The 15159-nt window shown below is 46.5% G+C and overlaps 1 protein-coding gene across 1 annotated transcript in view; it reads left to right on the top strand.

Annotated features, from left to right (window-relative positions):
- Positions 1-15159, top strand: part of COL17A1 (collagen type XVII alpha 1 chain) — a 54289-nt gene that overhangs the window by 20469 nt on the left and 18661 nt on the right. The window contains exons 18-35 of the mRNA XM_065408149.1: positions 585-800; positions 2028-2057; positions 2320-2346; positions 4602-4628; positions 5470-5532; positions 5756-5860; positions 7536-7598; positions 8315-8350; positions 8497-8550; positions 8929-8964; positions 9687-9722; positions 10202-10264; positions 10635-10670; positions 11700-11771; positions 12064-12090; positions 13664-13699; positions 14246-14281; positions 14520-14600. Of these exons, the coding sequence (XP_065264221.1) occupies positions 585-800; positions 2028-2057; positions 2320-2346; positions 4602-4628; positions 5470-5532; positions 5756-5860; positions 7536-7598; positions 8315-8350; positions 8497-8550; positions 8929-8964; positions 9687-9722; positions 10202-10264; positions 10635-10670; positions 11700-11771; positions 12064-12090; positions 13664-13699; positions 14246-14281; positions 14520-14600 (1044 nt within the window). The remainder of the gene's footprint in view (positions 1-584; positions 801-2027; positions 2058-2319; positions 2347-4601; positions 4629-5469; positions 5533-5755; positions 5861-7535; positions 7599-8314; positions 8351-8496; positions 8551-8928; positions 8965-9686; positions 9723-10201; positions 10265-10634; positions 10671-11699; positions 11772-12063; positions 12091-13663; positions 13700-14245; positions 14282-14519; positions 14601-15159) is intronic.

Raw genomic sequence — 15159 nt, 5'->3', positions numbered from 1 at the left:
TAGGAAAACAGTTGGGTCTTAACTCGAGGTAACTAATGCAAGGTAAAATCCTAGTGAAGACAAGGCAGTGTGTCGTTTCCACGTGTATAAACAGGTTGAATTAAAGACTATGAATTAAAACCTTAGGCTTTGCCTCAACCAACTAACTTGTGTGAAAGCTACAAACTGTCTTTTCCACTTTAGGATTTTATCTCGTGTTATTTAACTTAGAAAACTCATTTTTTCCCTAGTGTAGACAAGACCAGAGAAGGGATGCATGTAACTTGCTCAAGATCACTCAGGAAATCAATGGCACAGCTGGGAGAAGAATTTAGATCTGACTCCCACTCCTGTGCTCTGACCACAAGATAATTCTTCCTCTTAGAGGCCGACAGGTTCAAAAGATGTCTTTTCAGTCCAGTGGAAATCCCTGCTATAAGATACACAGAATAACCGTACCCTACCCTCCCATCCCCCGCCAAATTCAGTAGCAACTGTTAGTTGACAATGAACTTTCCCCTGCTTCTGCCTTTAGAAATAAAAGTTATGGGGATCAACCCACTGCTCCTTCCCCTTTAATATTTTACTTTAATTTAACCTTTCAGCGGAAGAAATGAAGAAGCTGAAATCTCGTGTGGAAAACCTGGAGAAAGCCCAAGCCAACTACCTGATAATTAATCCACACAATGGGGATATTAACCAACAGTACCGTGTTTCTGATGTCGGGAAAGGTCCAGACTACGCTACAGGTTTCAGTCATAAAGATCAAGAGGCTCTCTGGCTGTTTATGAGGAGCAAAATGGCTTTGGAAAGAGGACAAGGTAAGAAGGGCAAGAGTCCAAGAAATTCCATGAGACTGGATTGCTAAAAGATGCTTCACCAGGAAAAAAAGGTGGATCTGCCATTTGCACATCACTGCTGTGTGATTTAAGATTGCAATTAGGTAGCAAGACATGTAGAACATGGTGTTACCAGATTCCATATATATTATTGAAGAAGAGGCAAATTCTGATCTCAACCTGGAATAACTTCACTGGCTTTAGTGGAGTTACTCCAGATTTACATTGGTGTAACTGAGATCTGATCTTACCTCATTTCAGCCCCACCCTTGTCCCTGCAGTCAGATTGCACTGACAAATGTAAACTCTTGAGCCATTATCAGTCTCTCGTTTCAGATTTTCCAAATTCACTGTCTAAATTGCTCATGTAAAATTTGCATTCACACAATCTACACTTACATTCGGAAAATGGAGAGATGCATGCACTGCCCATGCAAAAATAGATTTGCTCGCACAGATGAATAGTCTGAACATGCAAATGTTGCATATGCAAGTTTTGCAGGAGCAGTTTAGGTGGCCATTTTTTGAAAACGTGCCCTGTTCACTGCCCCAGATAAGTGGAAAGACTTGCAGAATAGTCTTTCTTCCCAGGTAAGGCGTGTGACTCCATATCTGAGTTGGCAGAGGCGTTCAAAGTGCAGCACACTATAGCCAAATTATGAACCCTTCCTATTATGGGAGAGCATGCTGCAAGCAAGTACAGGTCTTAGAATGCTGCCTGTAATGGAAGTAGCAGAGGGATTAAATCTGGCCTACTTATCCAAGAGAGAGATATCAAAGTGGTTGTAAAGTAATGTTCCGTGTAATTATGAATCATACTTACGGCACTGATAAGGCTTATCGTTTTTAAAGCACTGCACAAAAAGTAACTGATTATTCCTTACAACACCCCTGTCAGTATTTTACAGATGGAGAAAATAAGGTTACGTGATTTGCCCAAGGTCAGAGAGTCAGGAATGGGATTGGCACTCAGAAAGCCTGATTCTCCTTCCTCTGCAGGAGATGAGTGCGGCTGATTTCAAAGGGAGTCACTCCTGTCAGTCTGGGGAGCTCCTACTTTCCAAATCCATGCTCTGCCCACTAGACTATGCCGCCTCCATCCTTGAAATCAAGTCAAAAGCAGCCTTGTGTCTTCAGAGAGAAAGAGAGAGATTGTTTTACTTGAAATTGTGTAATTAAATCTAACAACCATTTTACTTCCCATTGCAGGTTTCTTCCGAGGGGAACCTGGTCTGAAAGGTACAGGAGAGTTGTGTTTCCCTTTCTTTGTTCTGTGTCTCAGGTTCTTCTAATAATTTGCACAGTGAATCCAGGGAATTGACTGGCACAACTAGTTAAAATGGGAAGGGCCTGATCCTGCATTCCATGTTCACCCCAAACTCCCAGGGGTCTCACTGAGAGTTTGGAGTGTAACAAGGAAGAAAGGATGGTCCCAAAATGAGCAATCACTGGGAATACCTCCTGGATCTCTCTTGATTTGATTTTTTTTCTCCTTTCTCAGGTGATATGGGAGTGCAAGGTCCCAAAGGTGAGTCTGAAATTAGACATTTTCTCATATACCCGGGCAACGTGCTGTGAGAACCCTAGATTTAGAAGCACTTAGCTGAAGGAAGGCCTTTTGTCTCTCAAAGAAGTTAGTTCTGTTGAGAGGCTGATGAAGTGGTGACTGCTTCTCACCTTCTAAATGGTTCCCTGGGTCAAGTATGATAATGACAGTGTTGGCTGTTCTCATGGGCAGTGGGTGAAACTTCCCCTGGGGGAGGCGAGCTCCTTGTCCTGCCTCTTCCGCCCACAGCCCCGCCCACACGCCACCCCTGCTCTGCCCCAGGCCCCGCCCCCACCCACGGCTGACTCGCCACTCACCTCTTCACCCCCTCCCGAGATCCCCCCTCTGCTCCCCTCCTCCCCCACCTGCCTGTCACTCATCCACCTGCTGCTCCCCTCCCCCCTAGCTAGACCAGTCCCCGCCCGCCATGAGACCTCCACCACCACCTGCTGTGCAGCTGGCTCACTGCTCGCCTCCTCCCCCTGCTGTTGCCCCCTCCCCCCGAGACCCTCTCCCCTTTTCACCTTAAAGCACTAATAACATTCCCCAAAGGAACTGAACAGGCAACAGGTGTAGCTCACTTGCCAGATAGATTCTCCTGTGCATGGCCGGGAGTTCGGTGTACGCTGTACAGAGACAGAGAGACGAAAAGCCAGGCTACCTGCGCCAACCTGAAGCCTAATCTCTCCTTTTGAAAAAGTGCTTGTCAGTGACAGCCTGCATTAAGACAGTAGTTTGATCACCTTACCCAGAATTCCCTGCCAGACTCGTTTACTTAAACTGGGTTTGAATAAAACGACTAGATCAAGAAATAGACTCACTGGCTAGGTCAGCTCCTCCTTGAGCCAGGTTAGCAGTTACTTCTGCTGGGTACAGAGAATAACTGAAGGGTCGTCATTTGGAAACTGTTTTTATCCCCAATCAACACATTGTCCTACAACATAAAGCCGGCTGACTGTGGCCAAAGGCTTCCTGGGCATTGGCAAATGCCTGTCAAACGGCTTCATTACCACTTCAGTGGTCCTTTAACAGTTTCAGTGATCTCTGCTAGTAAGTCTCTGGAAGACTTTTTCACTGGGTACGTCTTCACTACTCACCGGATCGGCGGGTAGTAATCGATCTATCGGGGATCGATTTATCGCGTCTCGTCTAGACGCGATAAATCGATCCCCCAACGCGCTCCCCCGTCGACTCCGGAACTCCAGCAGAGCGAGAGGCGGTAGCGGAGTCGACGGGGGAGCCGCGGCCGTCAATCCCGCGCCATGAGGACCCGAGGTAAATCGATCTAAGATACTTCGACTTCACGTAGCTGAAGTTGCGTATCTTAGATCAATCCCCCCCCCCAGTGTAGACCAGCCCACTGTGTAATATGTCGACACTGCCCATGTTACAGCGCAGTGACGTGGGCAGTGTAATCACGCTTTATCGCCGGGGGAGAGCTCTTCCGGCGGTAAAAAATAACCACCCTGAACGAGCGCGGGAGCACGGCTGCCGGCGATAAAGCAGTGTCTATACTGGCTAAAACTTTTGTGGCTCCACTTTTAGTGCTGAAAGTGGCAGTGTAGACACAGCCTTACTCAGGGATCCCCTCCACTCTCCTCCTCACTCCCCCAGTCTGCCACTGACTCCCCGCTCGCATTCTCTCTCTCACACACACACACACGGAGCCCGCGCCCCATGGGGAGGGGGGCATGAGGAGAGACGCAGTCAGCAGCTGCAGGGACCTCGGAGGGGAGAAGGGGGTGGGGTGGAGGAGAAGAGAGGAGGAAGATTCACTCCAGACAGCAGCAGTGAGCTGTGGGAACCTCGGGGAAGGGTTAGAGCAGGGAGGGGAAGAGGCGGGGAGGGGAGGCACCACGGCCCAGGTGTCGGGCAGCAGGGACAGCTGTGTTAGGGGACGCCTCCCCTTGCCTATTATACCGGCCGCATGGCTGTTCGCTTGTCAATACTATCCCCTGGCAAAGACCCAAGTCTAGAGAGCATTGTAGAGGGGATCAGAGGTATTGCTTTGTATCAAAAAATACACTCACCCGTTTGAAAAGCAAGACAGAAATTGTATGGTATCTGATTTAATCAAAATGTGCTTTTGAGGAATGTTGGGGTCTTTGATTTGTCAAAGGCAAGGCACCTACCCCGCTGTTTTTTGGCATAAGGGTAATAACTAGCAAAAGGGTGAAGGTGGGAACATAAGGAAAGAGCCGTTTTCCCATTAATGGTCTGTTTCTTTGTTCTAACAGGAGATCAAGGACTTCCTGGTGTACCAGGTAGGCTGAGCTCAACAAGTCGCCCGCCTCCGTGGCGCTTCAGCTGAACAGTGCACGCAGGGACACTGCAGTCAGCTAGGATTAATTTTGCACATCAAACCCCTCCAGGCTGGCTCTGCATGGAGTTTAACTCTTGTGCCATTGCAAATGTCTTATACTGCTTGAAGTTATGATACCCTTGGTGTTGAAATACAGGCAGAACCACTGCCCTACTGCTCAAAGGCTTTATTTGCCACGAGGCTTCATCCTGTCCTGGCTTGTGTGTGAGCACACGTTTCCCTGCACGATTTTGGTGCACTGAGACCCGTGGGCACGTTTGAAAGATTCTGGCCAATAACTGCAAACTGGGTTTTGCCTGTGACAATTCTATCAGCTGCCTGCATGAGTGATCATGCCCTGACAATGTGTGTGCAAAGGGTGTGTGCATGCAAAGCTGTGTGCATTACGAGTGGGCGTTCCGTCGTGCAAATGTCACCACTGTGTCGAATAACAGTGCAGCACTCACGCTCGGCTGGTATGTGGCCTCCAGACCCCTACATGTTAAATATTTAGAAATATTTTGTAGACAAAATCATGCATCCTTCAGTATCAGCCATGTTGGACAGGAATGTTCTCAGAGCCAGAGAATATTTATTGTCACACCCTACCCTACCTACCATATGCTGGTAAAGAGACCCCTGCACACATACAGTGCTTAGCAAACAATATATTTTTTCAGCCCGGCCACCCTAACTCTGCAGTCCTGGGTTTCCAAATCCCTTATTTTCATATTTCCTAGACACCCACCCTTGGTCCATAGTCAGGGAAACTGCAGATTTACCACATTGTGTTTTGCTTACAGGCATCCCAGGTCCGACTGGGCACCCAGGACCAGAGGGACCGAAAGGACAGAAAGGCAGCATGGGTAAGCAGCACTGACCCACCTTACAGATTACTCTGAGCTTATCACAGCTCATTTATAGTGGGAGACTCACACAGTATGTGCATATCCTCAACCTGCATGTGCAAACACAGGTCCCCAGCGTGGCCCTTGCCGTCCTGCTGCGGGGGGTGGCGTGGAGGGGAGACACTGAATTTCACTGCATGGAACGTATAAAGCTATATTACAAGTCATTTACTTTCCATAGGTGATCACGGCAGAGAAGGATCCACAGGCCAAAGAGGGCGAGAAGGGCCACCAGGGCCTCGTGGGGAACCTGGACCACCTGGATTTGGGGAGAAAGGAGACAGAGGTAGGAGACTGTCCTGTCCTGTCCCCAGTGCATAAAGAGATGGGCCATGGAGGATGGGTCTCGGTTCTGATTTTGCAAAAGTCTCAGTGGTCAGGATTTAGTTTTGATAGTTCAGATCCAGGTTTCCTTTTATCTGCCTCTCCACTTGGAACAGGGCCGAAAGGTTTTGGGTTTGTGCCACCTCGACAATGGCCAAACCAGTCGGCTTTTGTTTTGCCAAAGCTCATCAGTCAGGGTTGGGTTTTGCAGAACCCGAAGAGGTTTGGCTCTCAGCTAATTTTTACCTTATCCACACTGCCAATGGTGAAGCAAGAGTCAAACGAAAGGCTCTGGCCCAAAGCTACTACAGAGTTGAATAAATAGACTAAACCAGAAAACTGCTGAGTGTGTGCAAAAAGGCAAAAGGGTTGGTGCTGGGTGATGATTCTGATTGTGTGTCCTACCAAAGAGAATCTTTTAATTTCTGTAGCTTCCGCAATTAATTACAAAGATCTGTCTGTTGCATTGGATTTACTCATCTTTTAGCACAGAAATGACTGATCGATTTTTTCCCCACTGAAATATTTACTGACAACAGAAGACAATGACGCCAGGTGGTGTAGTGAGATAAGTCCTGGGACATTAGAAGGATTCAAACTCTGGTGTGTCATAATGCCCAATGAGATGGGCTCATTTCCGGATAATGCGTTCTCAGTTGTCTTAATTACTGATTAATCATGACACTGAGCGACGGGGAATCAGAGCCGTATACCACAATCAGATCCTTACTAAATTGGCTGCTAACCCTCAGTCTTTCAAGGTGACTCCCAGAAGAAAATAGACTAGAGGTGGCTGGTGGTTTGTTTTGTAGCTGTGTAAACATGCAATACCTGTCTGCAAAGCAGCATTTTCATGGGTGCACATGGAGCTGGGGGTAGGACGGTGAAAGAGATGGCTGGAATTATAAACAGGGAGCCCAGTTTAGGTTCATGGAGACAACTGGTTTATAGCAAGTGGATCCCACAGGAGCAAGCTGCAGGCTTGTTTGGTCTTGCTGCCCAGGAGGACAAGAGAAGCTCAGTGTGGTGCAGGTGATCCCCACGCTGTGGACACATACCTTTGAATCTTAGCGTTCCTTCTGGGGGTGGAAGATGGCAGCTGGCAGGCTTATAGGAGCCGACTCCGTGGGTGCTCCGGGGCTGGAGCACCCGTGGGGAAAAATTAGTGGGTGCTCTGCACCCACTGGCAGCCAAGCTCCCCTCACCCCCCACCCCACCTCCTCCTCCTCCCTTGAGCATGCCGCGTCCCTGCTCCTCCGCCTACCTCCCAGCACTTCCCGCCCGGCTGCCACCAAACAGCTGTTTGGCAGTGTTAGCACGCTCCAGGAGGGAAGGGGAGGAGTAGGAACGTGGCGCGCTCAGGGGAGGAGGCAGGGAAGAGACGGGGCCAGGGCGGGGATTTGGGGAAGGAGTTGGAATAGGGGCAGGGAGGGGGAGAGTTGGGGCAGGGACTTTGGGGAATGGGTTGGAGTGGGAGCGGGGCAGGGGTGGGAAGAGGTGGGGTAGGGGCAGGGCCTCATGGAAGGGGCAGAGTGGGGGCGGGGGGCAGAAGGGGGTCGAGCAGTCACGGGAAAGAGGGGAAGTCGGCGCCTATGGGCAGGCTGGTTAATGATGTGCTCTGATGCTTTACTCTCTAGGTGCTGTTGGTGATCAGGGACCTGCAGGACCGCCTGGGCTACCAGGGTCTGTTGGCCTCAAAGGTAAATACAGTGGTGAACAGAAAATGGCAGCAAGGTTGCATGGGCAATAGCCCCGATTAGGAGCTGTGGGAGGATGCGTGGAAGGTTGTGGGTCTCACTGTTTTGATTTGTGCCTCACTGCAGTGGGCAGATGAATGAGCTGGCTTACCCCCAAACTAACCCCATTTCAGAACGAGATGTTCTAATGGGAAGAGGAGTATTTTAGACTTTAGAAAAAGGCTTGTTTTATGGTGGTGTAAGTGACGCCGTAGATGATTGACTGGTGGCAGCGACCCCCCTGAGCTTACAGATGGCTTTTGCCTGCCTTTGAACCTTTAGAAATAATGGGGTGAATCCTTGTCTGTCTGTCACATAGGTGCCACTCCACAGACACCAATGGGAGCTGACCCATGTAACTGAGAGGAACAATTTTGCCCATAAAGAGCAGCTCCCTGCTGAAACAAGCTGGAACTCTGTTCCTCCTGCCTTGGGCAAGGAGGAGAGGATATGGCTTGGACCACCAGGGAAAGCTGTTTCCTATAGATCGCAACAATCCCAGTTCAAGACTAAATTGCTCTGATGTATAGGATGAAAATTATGTGAGATCATCTACTGGCTGGAGGACCTTGTTTAGTTAGGGGCACTCTGGAATCTAGTCACCTGTTGGCAAACCCAAGGAGATGGGTTCTCCTTCCCATTACAATGTAGCTGAAATATTGTACACTTCTTATTTACAGGCATGACAGGTTCTCCTGGCCCACAAGGTCCACCGGGTGAGTGCCACATTCTCCTGTTATAACATACAGGAAACAAAAAGACAGAGTGACAACACTCTGCATGCTTGACTTCCTTAGAAAACATGCTCAGCGGTGGAGTAGACTGGACATGATTAAACCCCCAATTTCCTTTTTTCTTGCAGGTTCTCCTGGTCTTCAAGGATTTAGAGGTGAAGCAGGTCTCCCAGGGGGCAAAGGTAAGACTTAGAGCCCACTTTCTGCTACACTGATGAGTTATGGTGGTTGTAACAGATGTTGTGCTTTTCCACTGCTACCCAGAAGAGAACACCCAGCTGTGAATCAGAGTCATATCTGAGAAAGGTTCTGACCCTGGGCCCCGAGGATAATAGGAGAAAGATAGGAGGAAAAAGAATAAACTCAGTGATGGTGATAGGTACCCTGGAAATACCATAGATAGGTAGTAGCATGATGGATTAGATTAGATTAGATGAAGCATCAAAAGAAGAGATGGGTCATGTTCTGTCTCTAGAGAGGAATGATGGAGGAAGACCTTAGCTCCCCCCCCCCCCCACCACAATATTTCTTCTTTAAGCCATTGCCTTTATATCTTTTAGGTGAGAAAGGAGCTTTGGGAGCACCCGGACCCAAAGGTATGCTAATCAATTACATTACTTTTGTCAGTACTTTCTTCCTGTTAGATTACTCAGGATATTTTGTCCTGGTTCCCCCAATGTCAGGTTGGGATCAATTACATACCTCATTGGCTTTGGTTATTTGATGCTTTTGTCATCAGGTTTCCCTTTTCTTTGGCAGTAAAATTTTTCAGTGAAACAGTTCTCGTCCCCACAATTCATGAAGGATGTTGATAAATTGGACATGGTCCAGAGAAGAGCCATGAGACTGATTAAAGCATTAGAAAACCTGCCTCATAGCGATAGACTCAAAGAGCTCAATCTCTTAATCTGAACAAAAAGAAGGTTAAGGGGTGACTTGATCACAGTCTATAAGTATCTACATGAGAGAAAAATATTTAACAATGGGCAATTCAGTCTAGCAGAGAAAGATATCACAAGATTCAATGCCTGGAAGTTGAAGATAGACAAATTCAGACTGGAAATAAGGCATGAATGTGCCTTATTTCCATTGGAACAATTTACCAAGGGTGGACTCTCCATCACTGACAATTTTTAAATCAAGATTGATATTTTTTCTAAAAGATCTGCTCTAGGAATTATTCTGGGGAAGTTCTATGGCCTGTATTATACAGGAGGTCAGACTAGATGATCACAATGGTCCCTTCTGGCCTTGGAATCTATAACTCTATGAATCTATGAATTACATGAAGTTATATTTCCCCTTGTGTTTGCTTTAGGTGACCATGGAGAGAAAGGACCTCGTGGTCTGACAGGTCAGTATATAAACATTTCTTGTCTGGGGTCCTGGAATTAATACTGGCTTTAAAATATGAAGTGGATTATTATAAAAATGTGCATGCAGGAATATAGTCTGCCCATCCAAACTTGTTCTGCTTATTTTTTAAAGATGTAAAAATATTGTTATTGTTGACATTATTTTTGTTCATTAGAACATAAGGTTTGCCATATCTGATCATATTCTTGATTCATATAATCAGGTATCCCTGGGTAGGGATCCATACCTATTACTTCAGAGAGATTCCCCCTCACCTGGAATGCACTCAGTTAATTTGTACATTTTGGAAAACTCCCTCCCAGTTCCCAGAGGTGATCACACGGCACCATGAATCACGAGGCCTGAATGTCCTGTCAATACTATCTTTAGCTTGAAAAGCTGCAAATGTTGTTGAGCGTCATGAAATCTATCCTCACCAACATTATTTTTATTCACTTTAATTTAATTTGATTGCAGGCGAGCCAGGCTCAAGAGGGTTGCCTGGTCCTCCAGGGGAGCCAGGAGCTAAAGGATCCGTAGGTAAATAACAAAGAACTGACGCAACATTTCTAGAGAACACACATAGGTGTTGTTTCCACCCACGGATAGTCCATTTCTGTGAGGACTGGAATGGAAATAACTGTGCAGTGGAATTGTACTGTATGTATTGCCAGGTCTTTCCCACAAATCTCTTTGGTTAGATTATATTTGCATAAAAGTGGTCCTTACCTTTAAGCTTTTGGTGAAAGTTACTAAACCATCAATGATCCCAGTCAAGGTCTTATTCAGACATAATATAATAGAAAGCCATAGTCTTGTGTTCAGCTATACCACACAGGGAATATCCACCATACTGGGTTTACTGTGGGACCATTCCAGCAATCCCTAATGAGCTCTTATCTTTGGGTAGGTCCAGCTGGCCCCGATGGACACCAAGGCCCAAGAGGTAGGTGACTATTTTTTCCTTTTTCTCACCCATTACCCCTCATCAGAGACAAAAGATCAACTACATTGTGACTTGCCTGCAACTTGAGATGGTGACTGATGTAGTAGCAGAGTCAATGGAGTGATGGACTTGGGGCCCTGGCCTCTCAACATAGTAGTACAAGAGTGTGCCATCAAACATCTAACACTGAACCGAGAGATGTTTACGGGAGGCTAAATATCCTTGTGCCCCAGTTCTCCATCATCCTGGCCTCATCCTGGCCTCACCTGAGATGGGCCGTGTGTGTCCAAGGCACTAGAGTGAAGTTAAGAATGAACTATCATATGCATTCTGTAGCATGAGCACCAGATAAATGTGTCAGGTTTCAGTGGTAGCCGTGTTAGTCTGTATCAGCAAAAAAAAACGAGGAGTCCTTGTGGCACCTTAGAGACTAACACATTTATTTGGTCATAAGCTTTTGTGGGCTAGAACCCACTTCATCAGATGTATGAAGTAAAAAATACAGGAGCAGGTATAAATACATGAAAGGATGGGGGTGCTTTAACAAGTGTTAGGTCAGTCTAACAAGATAAATCAATTAACAGCAGGATACCAAGGGAGGAAAAATAACTTTTGAAGTGCAGTCTGTTTTTGAAGTTTTCTTGTTGAAGAATGCGTGTGTATTTTCCTTATGGTCGCACAGTCACCTCCCCATTTCAAGCAAAAGCCCGAGTGACTAGATACACCTTATGCGATCTCCTGGAGATCACCGGACTCGTGCTGTGTCACAGGAGTGGCCTTATATCTCACATTTGAAATAAGGAAATTACGGCACTTCAAACTTGGCTGCCAGCTGCTAACTCTGGATGCTTAAATTGGGCATTTAGGCATGAAAGTGCCTGCTTAATGTGCCAGCATGCCCACTGACTTGTGGGTGGGGCCCACAATTGAAACGTTGGCTCTTTTCACATCAGCAGTCTCTAGACTGTAAATGGTTATTGGGCTACATGAAGCTGAGTATGTTTATGTTGTCTTGGTAACCATCCCTAGGGGAACAAGGTCTCATGGGAATGCAAGGAATGCGAGGACCGCCTGGACCCACTGGAGATGCAGGACAGCCAGGTAAAAGCAGAAAGGGAAAAATGACTATTGTTAGACAAGGCCATTGAGTTACACATCCCATCTGGAGGGATTGCCTGCTTGCCAACGCTACATGGGTCTATGCCAGTTCTATGCTGGGACGTTGTGATGAAATGCGAAGATATGTGGATGTTGGGCCCTTTGCAATCTGCAGATTACACACACATATATGGAGGCTGATTTGCACAGCTGCCCATAATTATAAACAAAATTATTGTTTTTCCCCAAAGACATTTTTCCAAATCTCTTAGAATTTTTGCCTTTATTTTTCCAGGTCTCACAGGACCGCAGGGACCCCCAGGTAAGTCATTTAGCCATATTCTGACTTATCACCAACATATTGTAGCACCTTGACTTTCCTATTAGCCTCACATTTGTGAGCCTGTTATCCTTACATGAGACACAGGTGTAAGGACCACTAAAGTAGCCGAGATATGAGACTGACAGCATATATTCACACATGACCAAGTCTCGTTTATGGAGTTAGGGCAGCTCAGCTGACCAGATTTTTTAGGTTAACACAGATATTTTCTTAAATGCTAGGAAAGCCCAGTTTGAAATGTGCTGTAGTAATGAGGAATGGGCCTTCATGAGAGACAGTTTTTCTTTAGTACAGTTTAAATCCACATTACCTCCTCACTAGTCTGGTAGCTGTCTCAGCCGCACAGCGTTCCACATATGGAACCCTAGGCAAGACAAGGACACATCAGAAGGTTGGGGTGTCCTCTCCCAAATGCTGGGATCCACTTCCAGCCCAGTTTTTTAGTGACCAAGCCTTGATATCATTTGGTGACTGCCTAATGGTCTTTGTGAAATCTGTTCATTGTTTCAGTCTAATTCCGTGTCACCAGATGTCCCCATCACCAAAGCTACCACCACAGATGTCTCTAGCTAGCCCCACTGTTTGTATTTCCAGCCAAGGGGTGAATTATCATGGTATGGGTTACTGTCTGAATTTTAGAGGCTGCACCTCTAGAACAGGGTTAAGTCACATTGGTGGGGTGCTAAGGGGAAGAACTTTGCATTTCCTTTCCTCATAATGTAGTTGTTCTGTAAATAAATGAAGGATTTCAACCTCCAGGGTTGTCAGCCTAGAAATTTTCACCAGAACTAAGCTCACTTACTTTCCTTTTTGTAAAACATTGGGAAAATGAGCTAATGCTAATCAGCTGGTGAAGAGATGATAAGAGCTAGAAAAGGCCATGCAATCTCAAGGAGGGAGTATGTCCCACCGAGTAAAGCAAAACCCTGTGAGCTAGGGAAAACTTTGGGCAGTGCTATGGGTAGGTGACTTGGAGAAGCACCTGGGCTGAGATGTCCTGAGTAAATAAACAACACCCATATGATAGAAAATATATTTCTGCTGGATGCTAGTTCAGGAACTCCTTGGAATCTTCACCCTCATCGGGTCAAAATAGGGATTCTAATATGGTGACTCACAGGTTTCTGAATCAAAGTGGGTGTTGAGATAGTTACTGCGGATGGGATTTTCACAAGCTATTTAGCAGCACCATGTCCCACTAGGCTTCTGAAAATCCCACCCTGAGTTACTAGGAAGGCATTCCAGGTCCTTGTGCATAATTGAACCATCCTGTTAGCCATCACTAGAAATCTGGGGATTTCCAGCAGCGATGCGACACTCCTCAGTGCACCATCTTGCAATGGTATCAAGGGTCCTCTGATAAAGCAAAGGAGGTGCAATCAACAGCTTTTTAAAATCTTTTTAAAAGCACCTGCTATAAATGTAGGAGAATGAATGGTTGGATCAAGTGACTGGGTGGGGTTTTTTCTCACTAACCCACAATTACAATTCTGGGAATTATCTGGAAAAAAAATATTTACATTCACAATTTTGAATTGTTTCTTCGTACCAGGACTCCCAGGCAACCCGGGTCGACCAGGGGCTAAAGGTAAGTTGGGATTCAAACCAGGCTTTCATTTATTCTCTAGGTACTTTGCATTAGTGAGGATTTTCTTGTCTCCTGACCAGTGCCTGGATCAACAGTGTCACCTAGTGGTTTCAAAAAAGAAAAAAGAATAATGGAGTTAACAAAAGTCTCCTGAAGCCCATAGAAACAGGGTGTTCTCCAGAGAAGTCATCAGCGTAGCTCTCCCTCTGAAATGTACATATTGGACCCAACTCTGCCCCCAGATACAGGATCACAAGCCCCAGTGACTTCAGTGCAAGCTGCACACTTGTATGTAGGATCAGAACTCGGCCCGTTATGCATTCTGACAAATGTAACATTTGGACATTTGATTAAAGAATCTTTTGGGGTTAGCTGAGTTCTCTCTTCTCTGTCTCTTTCTTCCCCCATTATCTCCTATCCTTATAATTTCTCTAACAAAAGATTGAGGGGAATGAGAACAGAAGCCAATATGCCATCAGAAACTTATTCAAAATGTTTTGTTGCTCTATTAATTGATCCCTCTTCTTTTGTCCCTCTCTATCCTAGGTGAACCTGGTGCTCCCGGCCGAGTTATAACTGCTGGTACGTATGATTTTGAACAGCCCCAGTTTTTGATGATTTTCTCCAATTTCTATTATCCCTTCTATTTTCATGGTTACCTTGTGCCTACAATGGATCAGGGTCTTTTTGTGTTTGCATCATTTAAATCGGTTGTGGCAATGTAGACAATCAAACTGGTCAGAGCGTTCGTTACAAATTATATTTGTGGCAGATTTACTCCTCTTCTCTGTTTGCCAACTGCCTCATTTTTGTGTTGCAGAGGGTTCATCGACTATTGCTCTCCCTGGCCCTCCAGGGCCACCAGGAGCCGTCGGACCACCAGGCCCACCTGGTGTCCCAGGTAAGGAAACCCTGCTCCTTCGTTACAGGTGCAGCCTGCATCGCTGTTCATTGTGTATTTACTGAGCACTGTGCTTGGGGTTGTATGAAACACAGAGAAAGACAAGGTCCCTGCCCTGCCAGGAACTTAACAATCTCAGGGTAAAATGCTGGTTCATCTTACAGGTGGGATAGGGGACACAAAGCAGAATTGGAAAATGCTGCTTCTGAGCAGTAGGTGGGGGCCCAGTGAACATCCATGGGGGTGCTTCACGTGCCTACAGGAGTATGGTCAGCCAGCTTGGGAACATGGCTAGGGTCCCCCCCGCTCTCCCAGTGCTGGGTGGGGTCCACACTCTTCCTTTCTGGAGCACTGTTAAGGAGCATTCTGGAGTCCATGGTTTCCTATCCCTGCCAAGCTGTCCTGTCCTACAGGCCACATAGATCAGGGACTGTCTATTCATTAGCTTCCCCACCTTTCCTGCCCTCTGTGATCTCCACAGTAGTAAGGCCAGGGCTTGGGCCTCACTTAAACAGGCAGCACAATGGGCATGTGTAGTTGAAGGAGGGATTTTTAAAAA

The sequence above is a fragment of the Emys orbicularis genome, chromosome 7 (assembly GCF_028017835.1).
Source record: "Emys orbicularis isolate rEmyOrb1 chromosome 7, rEmyOrb1.hap1, whole genome shotgun sequence".
In the NCBI taxonomy this organism is placed as follows: domain Eukaryota; kingdom Metazoa; phylum Chordata; order Testudines; family Emydidae; genus Emys; species Emys orbicularis.
The sequence above is the reverse complement of the archived record's forward strand: the minus strand, read 5'-3'. Positions and strand labels throughout refer to the sequence as shown.